Genomic DNA, 14,404 nt, shown 5'->3' on the forward strand with positions numbered 1-14,404 from the left:
GATTTTCTTGGCAGAGATCCTGGAGTGGAACATAATTGCAAAACACTTTTCACACGAATAAAGTTAGAACTAAAAAACTGGAAAAACATTAATTGCTCATGGGTAGGCTGAGCTAATATAATAAAAATGACAATCCTACCTAAATTAATTTACTTATTCAGTGATATATCAATCAAACAATCAAAAAACGACCTTTTTAGAACTAGAGAAATAATAACAAAATTCATCTAGAAGAACAAAAGGTCAAGAATGTCAAGAGGACTAATGAAAAAAAAAATGTGACAGATGGTGGCCTAGTGATACCAGATCTTAACCTGTATAAAACAGTAATCATCAAAACAATCTGGCTAAGAAACAGAAACATGAATCAATGAAATAGATTAGGGGTAAATGACTTCATCAATCTATTGTTTGATAAACTGAAATGTCCAAGCTTTTAGGATAAGAACTCACTCTTTAACAAAAACTACTGGGAAATTAGAAAAGAGTATGACAAAAATTAGGTTTAGATCAATATCTCATATCCTATACCAAGATAAGGTCAAAATGGGTATATGATTTAAATATAAAATGTTATAAGTAAATTAGGGGAACATAGCATAATTTACCTGTCAGACCTGTAGAGAAGGGAAGAATTTATGATCAAACAAGAGATAGAAAACATTACAAGATGTAAAATGAATAATTTTGATTATATTAAATTTAAAAGGATTTGTACAAATAAAACCAATGCAACCAAAATTAGAAGGAAAGTAACAAATTAGGAAAAAAGTTTATAACAAATTTTTCTGATGAAGGTCTCATTTCTCAGTTATATAAGGAACTAAGTCAAATTTATAAGAATCCAAGTCATTCCCCAATTGATAAATTGTCAAAGAAAATGAATAGGTAGTTTTCAGATGAAGAAATCAAAGCTATCAATAATCATATGGAAAAATGTTCTAAATCCCACCGTAAATTAAAACAACTCTGACATATCACCTCATACCTATCAGATTGGTCAATATGACAGTAAAGGAAAATGATAAATGTTGGAAGAGATGTGGCAAAATTGGGACACTATTGCTTTGCTGTGGAGTTGTGAATTGATCCAACTATTCTGGAAGGCAATAAAGAATTATGTCCTAAGGACTATAAAAGAATGTATGTCTTTTGATCCAGTAATACCACTACTAGATCTGTATCGCAAAAAGATTTAAAAAAAAAAAAAAAAAGGAAAGGACTTGTTTGTACAAAAATATTTATAGCTGCTCTTTTTGTGGTGGCAAAGAATTGGAAACTAAAAGAACGCTCCTGAATGGGGAAATAGCTGAACAAATAGTGGTATAAGATGGTGATGGAGTAGTTTGCCATTTCCTTCTCCAGCTCATTTAACAGTTGAGTGCTGAAGCAGACAGGGTTAAGTGACTTGCCTGGAGTCCACAGCCAATAAGCCAGATTTGAACTCAGGAAATTCCAACTCCAGGTTGGGCAAACTATTCCCTCTTCTTTATCTTAATATAATACCCATTCTTTCCTTAGACCCAAAGAAGGTATTCCTGCTTCCTTATGAAACTAACCCTTGTACTCTGAATCACCCTTTCTGTTATTGTTCCCTCTCTCCTATTACTTCTGTATCTCAAGCATCTTCAGCATTGTTAGTAAACATGCTCTGGTATCCTCTTTTCAGGAAAAATAAAAGTTTTATTTAGCCTGTTACTTGAATCCAGCTGTTGTCCAGTCTCCTTTTTAATTAATATGATAGTCATAATCACACTGCTTTGTAACCTTAGAATTTAGGTGAGGGGTTTGGGGTTTTTTTCCCTATTAAGATTTTCTTTACTGCAGTGAGGAGGTTCAGGGCTGTTGAGAACAGTGGGATTGCAAGTGGTTCAGATAATTTTTGGTTTTAACAGAAATTATTCTAGTATTTTAATGTTCTCTCATCGATGTGATTGAGATTAGAGCTATAAATTTTCCAAAGGATCCCTGTCTCCCAACTATCCCTTTAATTAAATAACTGAATTTAATTCAATTTAAGTCAACAGTTATTTTTTTAAAAACTACTCTTCTGCAAGACTTTAAGCTTTTATAGAGCAATATTTTAAAATAGTCATGAATTTGGGACCTTTATTCACTATTTTTAAACTGTTATAAATTATAGTCTAATCCAATCCTGTATTTATCCCTAAGTTTTAAATAGGAGATTTCTTTTTAATGTATAGTAAATCCTGTTTTGGAGTAAAATATCTTTTAGGGCCAATATCCAAGTTTTGAATTTTAACTTCAGGATTTCAGCCCAATTTTATTAAATAAATAAATAAATGTAAACCCTTACCTTCTGTCTTAGAATCAATATTATATATTGGTTCCAAGGCAGACGAGCAGTAAGGACTAAGCAATGGGGGTTAAGTGACTTGCCCAAGGTCACACAGCTAGGAAGTGTCAATCCACTGAACCATCCAAGCTGCTCCCTCAATTTCAGATTTAGAGGTGGCATAGTAGATAGAGCTTTGGCCTTCTCATCTTTCCTGGTCATCCTTTCATGGTGGCTATCCTTGTTTCCTTTCACATGAGTATCAAAAAATAGTATTACAGATCAAATATAAACCCCCAGAGTTCAGTGGATCAAAATTAGCACCATTTTTGCTAGCTTATTGCTTTAACTATTAAGGAAAATAAGCGAAAATAAAGGAATTGAAAACTATATTGCTAAAAAGTTTGGAGGTATAGTGCCAAAGTAATTAGCTAATCGGGCATTTCTGTTTTACCTCTATGTACCAGTGAGCCCTATTTGGTTGAAAATTTGCACCAAGTTTGTGAATGATATTTTGTGGCATTTGTGTAGGTAATAATTATTGATGGATTGATTTATTCTTAGGTGTGGAAATGCCCCTTTGGATCATCTTCCTCTAAACAGGATAACCACCATGAGGAAAAGATACAGGTCAGTCATTATGTTTCTCATTTGTAATAAGTTATAGGAGTTCTTTTAGTCCTCTGTGACCTCTCATCCCTTACTCTATTAGGACTGTCATAGGATGGGGCTTGAGAATTGGGAGGGAGATAGGGAGATCCTAATGCAAATTGTTTCACAAATGCCTTTTCTTTAGGAATGGTCTAGGCCCAGTTAAGGAAGGAGAGGCACAATATGCTGTAGTCCATTGCACTGGATACATCAAAGCCTGGCCTCCAGCAGGTAAGAAAAGTCTGAGTTCCCATTTTAAAATGAATAATAAGAGAATTTAAAATTTAACATAATATGCATTTAGAAATAACCACAGCCTTTGAAGAGCTAACTCAGAAATCAATTCATCATTTCACCAGTGACCTGTGAAACAGGAGCCCCTATTTGTAACTTCTTTGAGACCAGAAGAGGAAGCCACAATGACAGGCCTGAAAAATCCTGAAAAATCTGAATTGCTGGTCTTGTGTTAAGGCATTTCTCTAGCCCTTTGTTTTATAGACATCATTCACTTATGCCTTTGATTCTAGTCCTTAGATTCCTGAAATTGTTATTGATGATTAATCATTTAAAGCAGAGGTTCTTAACTTTTTTTGTATCATGGGCTCTCCCTTTTGGTCATCTGGTGAGACCCTTCTCAGGACAATGTTTTTAAATGCATAAAATAAAATATACAGGATTACAAAGGAAATCAAATCTACCAAAGTAAAGTTATTATAATTTTTTAAGTTCGTGATTACCACATTAAAATCCTTGACTTAAAGCAATCTGGATATTCTAGAAAGCATGTGATAATCTATATGCATTTATGAAGCACTTAATGGGTGCAAGACACCATGCTGCCCATGGGAGATACAAAGAAAGGCAAAAACACATTCTTGCTTACATTCTAATAGGGGAGATGACATACAAATAACTATGGGCATATATACAAGATAAAAAGTGTGACTCTCAGGAGGAGGGGGAAAAGGAAAGAGAGGAAGTAATCTCAGAAGGAAGTGGGGCAGTACACTGAGAGATCAGGAAAGGCCTCTTGCAGAAGAAAGAATTTAAGCTATTTTTTAGAATCAGTATTGTTGTACTGGTTTCAAGGCAAAAGATACATACAGGCTAGGAAATGAGAGTTAAGTGATTTGCCCAGGGTCACCCAGCTAGGAAGTATCTGAGACTAGATTTGAACCTGGGACTGCTGTTCTCTAGGCCTGATTTTCCATCCACTTAGCCACCTGACTAACCCCTTAAGCTGTCTTGAAAAAATCCAGGGAAGCCAGTCGGTAAAGGTAAAATGGGAGATTATTGCAGAAATGGAGATTGCCAGTGCAAAAGGATGGAGTTGAGCCGTAGTATCCTGTGGTAGGAGGAGCAAGTAAGACTGTAGAGTGGGGAGAAGGAGAGACTGTGTGAGAAAGCTAGAAATGTAGAAAGGAGGGACCAGGCTGCAAAGAGATTTAAATACAGTACAGAACATTTCCTATTGGATTGTGGAAGTAATAGCAAGAGACATTTCAGTAATAACCAACATTTGTAAAGCACTTTATAATTTCTAAAATAGTTTCCATCTAACTTTAGTATTCAAAAAAACAACCCCAAGCTATAAGAGCATCCATTTAGAGGTATAAAAACTTTAGAATATCTAGTCCAACCTCTTCATTTTTCACATAAGAAAATTGAAACCCTTGGAAGTATAGGTAGTAAAGCTAGCAGGGGTGACTAAAAATCCAGTGCTATTTCCACTGGGCTACAAAGCCTCACAAGGAAAATCTTATGATATCTGGTAATTTATGGTACCTTCCAAGTACGTTATGTCTGACTCTGCTCAGCTTCTAAAATCCAATTAATTCCTTCTGAGATTATTTCCAATTTATACATCTGATATCTATCTATCTATCTATCATCTATCTGTCCTTCTGTCCATCTATCTTTCTATCTATCTTTCTGTCTATCCATCTGTCTATCTATCTATCTATCTATCTATCTATCTATCTATCTATCTATCTATCTATCCATCTACCTATCTATGTATCCATCTATCTATCTGTCCATCTCTCTGTCTGTCTGTCTGTCTATCTATCTATCTATCTATCTATCTATCTATCTACCTATCTATCTGTTCATCTGTCTGTCTATCTATCTATCTATCTATGTGTCCATCTATCTATCTGTCCATCTGTCTGTCTATCTATCTGTCCATCTGTCTGTCTGTCTATCTATCTATCTATCCATCTATTTGTCTATCTGTCTATCTATCTTGTCTGTCTGTCTGTCTGTCTGTCTCTCTCTCTCTCTCTCTCTCTATATATATATATATATATATATTTATGTATATATCCTATTTTATATATGGTTATTTTCATGTTCTCTCCATTAGATTGCAAGGTTTTGAGGGCAGAGATTGTTTTTGTCTTTTGTATTTCCAGTGTCTGACACAGCGCCTGACACATTGTAGACACTTAATAAATATTTGTTGCTTTGACATGCCTTGATCTGAATGTATTTGTACTTACATTATACAGGTAACACTACAGGGGCATCAGGGTAGCTCAGTGGTTAGAGAGTCAGGCCTAGAGATGGAAGGTCCTAGTTTCAAATCTGGCCTTAGACATTTCCTAGCTATGTGACCCTGGGTAAGTCACTTAATTCTAATTATCTTGCCCTTAGGAAAAAAAAACAGCAATCACTAAAACTAAGCATGGTCTGTTAAAGATTGTCATGCCCAAGTAGACTTATTTCCTTTTTTTGAAAGGGTACTAGGTCAGGAGAATGCTGTAAACATTGTGTATTACTCTTTTATCGAAGTATTTGACAGTCATTCCTAATATCTTCGTGGATAAGACAAGCAAGCTATTTTGCTGGATATATTCCCAACAACCACATATCCCCAAAGTGTTAATTAGCCACTTAGAATCAACCCAAGGTGTAAATTTTAGTAAATTGCCATAGATCGATAACCCTGAATTCTTCAACATTTTATCAAAAATATCAGTAAGTGGGGCAGCTGGGTAGCTCAGTGGATTGAGAGAGCCAGGTCTAGAGATGGGAGGTCCTGGGTTCAAAGCCGGCCTCAGACACTTCTCCCAGCTGTGTGACCCTGGGCAAGTCATTTGACCCCCATTGCCCACCCTTACCACTCTTCCACCTAGGAACCAATACAGAGAAGTTAAGGATTTTAAAAAAATGTCAGTAAGAACCTATTAAGCTTGCATTTATCAAATCTATTAATAATATTGAACTAGGAGAGGTAACTAATTTGTTGGAAACAAAATCAAGTTTCAAAATGATTTTTAACATCCAGAAAGATGAAGTTTACCAGAAAGTAATGAAATTTTTAAAACAGAATAATTTAAATTAAGAAATTTAAAAATAGAATTTAAAAAGTGCAAGATATAAGGATAAATGCTTTTATTTTGTTTTGTTTTAACTCCTTTAACGTATTTGAACATATACTTTTAAAAAGTTACATAATAGACAATTACAACTTCTTATTATTTTGTATTTTGTATTATTTTTGTATTTTGAATTGTCCATATTTTTACATTTAAGTTTATAAAAATGAGAAAAATTAAAATTAAAAAATAGAGGTTTTTCAATCAGTTTTTAATTGCTGGTTGGGAGAAACCTGGCTTTATGTGAAAAAAAAAAGACAGGGAGTTATTTCACATACACATTTAACACAAGCCATAAATGTGATAAAGCTGTTAAAACAATTGAAGTAACCTTAAATGACATTATTAGAAGAATAGATAACAAAGAGAAATAGTGCCACTATAATTTGCACTGATCAACCCATTTTTTTTAATCCTTGTACTTCTGTGTATTGTCTCATAGGTGGAAGATTGGTAAGGGTGGGCAATGGGGGTCAAGTGACTTGCCCAGGGTCACACAGCTGGGAAGTGGCTGAGGCCAGGTTTGAACCTAGGACCTCCTGTCTCTAGGCCTGACTCTCACTCCACTGAGCTATCCAGCTGCCCCCTTGATCAACCCACTTTTGAAGAACAGTGTCCTATTCTTGAGTGCCACCATTTTCAAATTGTATTTTGTTTGAAAATAAGGCCAAATGATGAGAGGACTCAAAATCATACCCTGTGAGAAATGTTTGAAATAGTATGAGATGTTTAGCCTAAGGAAGATTATTCTTGGGAGAGATAGAGTAAATTTATACTGAAAGAAGAAATAAATGTGTTCCAAAGGGAAAAACTAGAGCCTCTATGTGGAACTATAGAGAATGAAATTCTAGCTCAATTCAAAAAAACGTTCTGAATAAATATGGCTATTGGATAGTAACATGAATTAACCTGTAAGCTACTGGAATCTCCATCACTGGAAATATTCAAGCATAGGCTGGTTGGCAATCTGTTAGGAAATATATAGAAAAGATTTCTGGGGGTTCTAGCTGAGGTGTGGACTTGAAAGATTTCTAGCCAAATCCAGGCCCCCAAGGAACACCTACTAACAATGAAGAAGAATGCCATATGATACTACAGAACCAAAGGAAAATAACACTGAGCTCCCCAACCCCCAAAAAACCAAGATCAGATGAATGTTCTCATATATTCAGACAAATAACCAATATATGGTATAAATTATTGCAATAATAGAAAAAGAAGGCACCTTCCAAGTTTTTTTAATCAGAGGAATATGGTTCTGATGCCTAAATGTGTGAGAGACAAAGCAGAAAAAAGAGAACTATAGACCAATATCTCTAATAAATATTGGTATAAAAATGTTTTAAAATAGAATCGGTAAATACTTATGTCAATAAAATAGAGGAAGAGCAAGTTAGTGAATTGGTTATGCAACTAAAAAAACTAGAAAAAGAACAAATTTTAAACCCTAAGAAGATACCAGATTGGAAATCTTGAAGATCAAAGAGGAGAATAAAAAAATTTAAAGTAAGAAAATCACTGAGCTAATAAATGACAAAGAACTGGTTTTGTGAAAAGATATTAACAAAGAACAACATATAAAAAGCATATAAAAAGGTTATTCAATATATAAAAACATATAAAAATATAGATTTATTTCAGACATGTGGGATTGGTCCCATAGATGATAAATAACAAAGGTAATAAAAACTAAAATCTATATTAGTAAATACAGAAAATATTTTTGAGAATTTATAAAATTCATTTGTTTTTAAATCCTTGAAAGCACAGGAATAAATAGATCTTTTCTTAAAATGATTAACAATGTTTGTCCAAAAAAACCCAAGAATTTTAATTATTGGTAATGGAGAAACATTTAGAAAGAAGCCTTTCCAAGCATGTCAGGGGGCACCAAGCACAGATGTACATTATCTCTATTATTTAATCTAGTTTTAGAAATAGTAACTTGCAGTAAGGTTAAGAGGAATAAACTTAAAAAAGAAACAAAATTATCACCATTTACAAACAATATAATTTATAAGCAATATGATTTACTTAGAGAACTCTAAAAATTTAAATGGGACAGCCAGATGGTTCAGTGAATCAAGGACCAGTCCTGTGGGATGACATCTGCCATTGCCTCTGGATGTTGGCCAAATGGGACAACTCTAGAAGTCACATGAAAGAGACCATTACCTTTCCTAGTACAGGGAAGGAATCCCAAACTCCTAGCCTATTTGTTAAAGAGTTTTTGCTCTCTAATTAGGGACATTATCACAAGCTATTCATATTTCATAACTGTAATTCCAAGGACAGAATTACTATGAACTTGGGGCCTTTTACTTCACTAAATCATGACCCAAGCCCTGTTATTGCAAAACCTAGCAGAAAGTGATAGAAAATGAAATCTCATTCAAAGTAACTCTCAAATATATAAAATAATATCTGGTAATCTACTCAACAAGTCATATGCTGAGCAACTACAAAACATTTTTTTCAAGAAATAAATAAAAGCAGATAATTTGAGAATTATTAATAGCTCATGTTTTGGCCGTGCCAACATAATAAAAAATTATTATACTTAACCAAAATTATTACAGACAGTGCAATGCCAGTCAAACTATCAAGACTCTCATAGAAATGTAAAAAATTGTAACAAAATTAATTGAAGGAACAAAAGGTCAAGAATTTCAAAGAATCTGGTGGATGGGCAGGGAAGGTAGAAATGAAGAGGGCATAGTAATATCACTCTCTCAAATTGCTATAACGATGCTTGTAAAATAGTAATCATCAAAACTCTTTGGCACAGGTTAAACATTAGAAAAACGAATTCATGGAATAGCAATCATATAATAGCATAATGTTTGATAAGCTCAAGATCTCCAGCTACTGAATAAGGACTCTCTGTCTAAGAAGAATTTCTGAGAAAACTGTAAAGCAATCTGGCAGAAATTAGATTTAGAGAACAACATCCCACACAAATTCCAAGCAGGTAGATAAAACTTAAATATAAAAGACCATATCATGGGGTGGAAGGATGGAAATTAGAGGTTAAAGGAACTCCAGGTCTTAGATTTTGTTATTCTTTGAGACATTAACTAGTACAGGAGATGAAGGAGTTTATTTGTGAATACTCTTTTATTCTGGTACCACATTCCTTTCAGAGTTTAAATGTATATGCAGAGCTGCAATATTATGTTATAGAAGCATTGTCCCTGTATGTTCGGCATTGTGGAAAAAATAGTCTTTTCATAAACATTAAGAATATGTGTTACGTGCTTATAACAGTCTGATCCTTCGGTGTATAAAAAGGAACATATGACTTTTTAAATTATGGATATTAACTACATAATTCTGTTGGGTATTTTTTTCTGTAATAATGTTAATCAACTATAATATGCATTTCCCAATTAAATTCCATAGGCATTTGGCCCTTCTAATTGGCATTACAGTATCACTGCAAGCTGAAGTTCAGTATTTCCAGTTTGTTTTCAATTTTCCAGTGGTAGTATCCTTTGATATGTTAACCACACGTGGCTTAAATATTGAGGAAATTTAATCTGTTAACCTCTCAATTTCTTCATGACATTTCTAACAATTAGAGCTCTCCAGCAATGAAACAGACAGCCATGCAAAGCATTTTTTCTGCTTGCCATATTTCCATGATAGGAACAATGTGGAGGGCCAGAGAAGAGGGAGGCCAAATAATTGATGGTTTTTCCACCTTATGTAGTTTGAAGAAGAGATTGAGTGAAAGGGGGCTGGCAGCAAAGTGGCTCAGTGTGGATTGAGAGCCATCCATAAAGAGCAGAGGTCCTGGGTTCAAATTAGCCTAGACACTTCCTAGGTACATGACTCTGGGCAAGTCACTTAATTCTCACTGTCTAAGCCCTTACTGCTTTTCTATCTTGGAACCAATACACTGTACTGATTCTAAAACAGAAGATAAAGGCTTAAAATGAATGAATGAATGAATGAATGAAGAGTAGACTAATTAGATAAGGTTAGGGATAGAAACTAGATCTAGGACTTTCATTTGATATAGGAAATTCCCAGACAAGGAAACTGCCTACCAATTCAGGTTGCACCTTTTCTGCACTATGTCATCCTAGAGAATTATCTGTAGAACATTGAGAGGCGAAATGATTTTTCAGGGGAACATAACTAATAAATATGTGAGAAGTAGGACCTGAACTTGATCAATGGCACATGTAAAACCCAGTGGAATTGCACATTGGCTATGGGGGCGGGGGGAGGGTGGGAAGAGGGGAAGGAAAGAACATGAATCATGTAACATGGAAAAAATTCTCTTAATCAATTAAATAAAATTTTAAAATGAAAAATATATTTTAGCAAGAAGAAGGACTTGAACCTACTTTAAGGTCAACTCTTCATCCATTAGCCACTAGTCTCTAAGCTAAGTAGAATTCAATGAGATTCAGTTAAGTAAATATTAAATATCTACTGTGTGCAAATCATTTTGCTGTTTGGGGTGGGGGGGGCAGAGAAGTTGACAATAGTCCTGAGGGCAAAACCAGTCTGCTATGAATAATTTTAATATTTTAAAATACAACAAAATTTTATTTTGAAATATAAAAACTATTCCTAAAGAACTACAAAAACAAGCTGGCCAAATTTGGCTCTCAGGACTCAGTTTGTCAACCCCTGCCAAACATACAAAGTTGAAAACAAAACAATCTTATCCTTTCTCTAAATAAGTCTATGTTCTGCCTATCAGAACCATAGTCAGACAATCATTGAATCTCAGAATTGAAAGATTGCTCAGACTATCTGTTCTAACTTCAACCTAAGAATGCCCTCTCTAGCCTTTCTAACAAGAAGTTTCTAGGGGGCAGCTGGGTAGCTCAGTGGATTGAGAGCCAGGCCTAGAGACGGGAGGTCCTAGGTTCAAAGCCGGCCTCAGACACTTCCCAGCTGTGTGACCCTGGGCAAGTCACTTGACCCCCATTGCCCACCCTTACCACTCTTCCACCTAGGAACCAATACACAGAAGTTAAGGGTTTTAAAAAAAAGTTTCCTAGACTGTGCTTAAATATTTCCAGTATTTACTAGAAGTTTTTATTTTATTTTCCAGTGTTTACTTTCCAATTATCTTTCCAGAAAAGCTATTGCATTTTTTTTTTAATTTTATTTTAAACCCTTAACTTCTGCGTATTGACTTATAGGTGGAAGAGTGGTAAGGGTAGGCAATGGGGGTCAAGTGACTTGCCCAGGGTCACACAGCTGGGAAGTGTCTGAGGCCAGATTTGAACCTAGGACCTCCCGTCTCTAGGCCTGGCTCTCAATCCACTGAGCTACCCAGCTGCCCCCCTGCATTTTTGATAGTACTGAGTATCTGAAAAAGTTTATTCTATATATTGTTGCTGTTGTCATTTTTCAGTCATGTCTGACTCTTCGTGATCCCATTTTGAGGTTTTCTGGCAAAGATAGTGGAGTGGTTTGCCATTTCCTTGCCACTCATTTTACAGATGAGGAAACTGAGGCAGATGGGGTTAAGTGACTTGTCCAAGATCACACAACTAATAAGGGTATTTGAACTCAGGAAGATGAGTCTTTCTGACTCTAGACTCAGCACTCTATCCACTGTGTTACCTAGTTTCCCTTTTATGCCATATGATATTTGTTTTGATCAGGGGTTGGCAACCTTTTTGGCCGTGAGAGCCATAAACGCCACATTTTTTAAAATGTGATTTCGTGAGAGCCATACAGTGTTCACAGTGCGCGCTCCTGTAACAGCGCCTGAAAAAAATTGACTTTATGGCTCCTGCAGAAAGAGCCATATCTGGCCCTCAAAAGAGCCAGATATGGCTCGAGAGCCATACGTTGCCGACCCCTGGTTTAGATGGTTGGCGTCTTCTATCAATAATTATTATCCTTCCAAGCTATATATTCCCAGTTCCTTCAACCCATCCATCATTGTTATAGATTGACAGAATTAGCTGTAGAGTTGTAGAGCTATAGAACTGTAGAGAAAACCTGCTTCCCTAGAATTCTTGAAAAAAACAGAAGTGTTGCTCTGGCCTGGCTGTTTTAATCAGAAGGAGGCCAAGTTAGCAGAACTTTTATTCAGCTGACTGTAGTAAAATTTAAATGTCAGTGATCAAAGTTGTTGGCTTTGAAATTTTTCCTCAGAAGATGAAAGGATTGTTCTCATCAGGTATTATTGCAAAGGAAGAAAGAACTCACATCTTCCAAAATCTACTACTCATATAGGAACCTGAATGGAACCATTTTTTAGAAATTAGTATTGCTTTGGATGACATTTATGTCATCCAAAGTAACTCAGCTCTGGTATGCTACAGGAGACAGCAAGGTGGTGCAATGGACCTGGCCTGGACTCAGGAAGACTCATCTTCCTGAGTTCAAATATGACCTCAGACACTCACTAATTGCATGATCTTGGCAAATCACGTAACCCTGTTTGCCTCAGTTTCATCATCTGCAAAATGAGCTGGAGAAGGAAATGGAAAACCACTCTAGTATCTCTGCCAAGAAAACCCCAAATGGAGACATGACTGAAAGATCTGAACAACAATAACCTTTCTATTTCTAACAGACTTGAGTAATATGGAAATAGAATTTGAGTGATAATATATATTTATATAATCCAGTGAAATAGCTTGTCAGCTCCAGAAGGGGAAAGGAAAGAGGGAAGAGGGGAACAATAAGAATCATGTAATCATGGAAAATATTTTAAAAAATAAAATAAAATTATGTTTCTAACAACTTATTTTTGGGTGGCAGGTTTCCTCTGCTTGTCTAACTGGCCAGCTTACTTAGAATCTCCCTGTTTTAACCTCATAAAATAGACATCTCCATTCCCTTCTCTCCTTTTGGGTACCTTTTTACCTTCATTTTGTCTACCCTAATTAACTTCCCTTTGAATGGATACCATTCTTCTGTCAGTTTCTCCTCTCCCAGATCATACTGGGTACAGAAAATACATCTTTGGAGGGGGAGAGGGATGAGGCTCTTGGCAAATAACTAAGTTTTTCTTTCTTTTCATTGATTTAAGCTCCTTGGTATTGTAGCTTCTTGTCAATATAGAAGAAAATGGTATTATTATAAATTTCATGAAATGAAGGCATAATTGTTGACCACATTCAGAAGTGTTAAGCCTAACTGTTTTGAAAAATTATCAGTAGTAATATCCATAAAGTCATAGATTTAAAGGTAGTTTCGACCTTGGGGCTTCTCTTGTCTAACTCTCTCTTTTTACAGATTAAAAAACTGAGACTCTAGGATGTTAAACTTTTTGTCCAAGGTCACAGACATCACTGTATTATATATATAGGTCTGGAGTAGGAAAGGGCCTTGAAGGTTATTAAGTCAACTCTCTCATCTTAGGAAACTGAAACCCAGAGAGATTATTTGACTTCCCCAAATTAACACAGCTGGAAAATGCCTGAGACTCTTGAGTTTTCTGGGTTCCAGAACACTATTCAGTAAACCATTCTGCTATCCAATATATAATCTTAGAGAGTTTCCTAAAGCACTGAGACAGAGTTAAGTGATGTCTAGAGATCCTTAGCCAGTATAAGTCAGAGGCAAAACTTGAATTCAGGTCTTCTTGGCTCCAATACCAACCCTTTATCCTTTTCTCAACACTTACTCTCAGAGTTAGTGTGACTATTATTATCTGACAGAGATAGTCTTTGACTCAAGTTCTCTGATTCCAAATTTAGTACCCTCTCTGCGTTATACAACTACTTAGTCATATTGGAAAGTTGAAAACTTGTTTCCTCTCATTCCCAAAGAACTTAGTAATAGCACTAATCTTTTTGGTCCCTGTTGATGCCATATTAAAAAAAAAAGAAATGTAAGATAGTTCTGATACTTACCAGGTGGTGTTTTTATTGTGTAATAACTTTCTATATTACTTCTATTTTCATATGCCTTGCCATATTACATATATTTCTCATAAAAAACATTTTGGGGGGAAAAAATGAAAAAAGTAGGTTTACTTGTCCTTGGTAAACCATTGTCCAGTCTTCCATTTGTTTAGTCTGTCATAAACCAGCCATAAGAACCTGTGTTTCTCATTTCCTAGGGCATGTTTTAAATCATAAGAAACTTC

At 35.3% G+C, this 14,404-nt stretch overlaps 1 protein-coding gene across 1 annotated transcript in view; it reads left to right on the plus strand.

The window, feature by feature from the left end:
- ARNT2 (aryl hydrocarbon receptor nuclear translocator 2) overlaps nt 1-14,404 on the plus strand; it is a 258,400-nt gene that overhangs the window by 157,795 nt on the left and 86,201 nt on the right. Inside the window, exons 7-8 of the mRNA XM_044660152.1 lie at nt 2,861-2,926; nt 3,093-3,178. Coding sequence (XP_044516087.1) covers nt 2,861-2,926; nt 3,093-3,178 — 152 coding nt within the window. The remainder of the gene's footprint in view (nt 1-2,860; nt 2,927-3,092; nt 3,179-14,404) is intronic.

Source organism: Gracilinanus agilis, chromosome 2 (genome assembly GCF_016433145.1).
Source record: "Gracilinanus agilis isolate LMUSP501 chromosome 2, AgileGrace, whole genome shotgun sequence".
Classification (NCBI taxonomy): Eukaryota; Metazoa; Chordata; class Mammalia; order Didelphimorphia; family Didelphidae; genus Gracilinanus; species Gracilinanus agilis.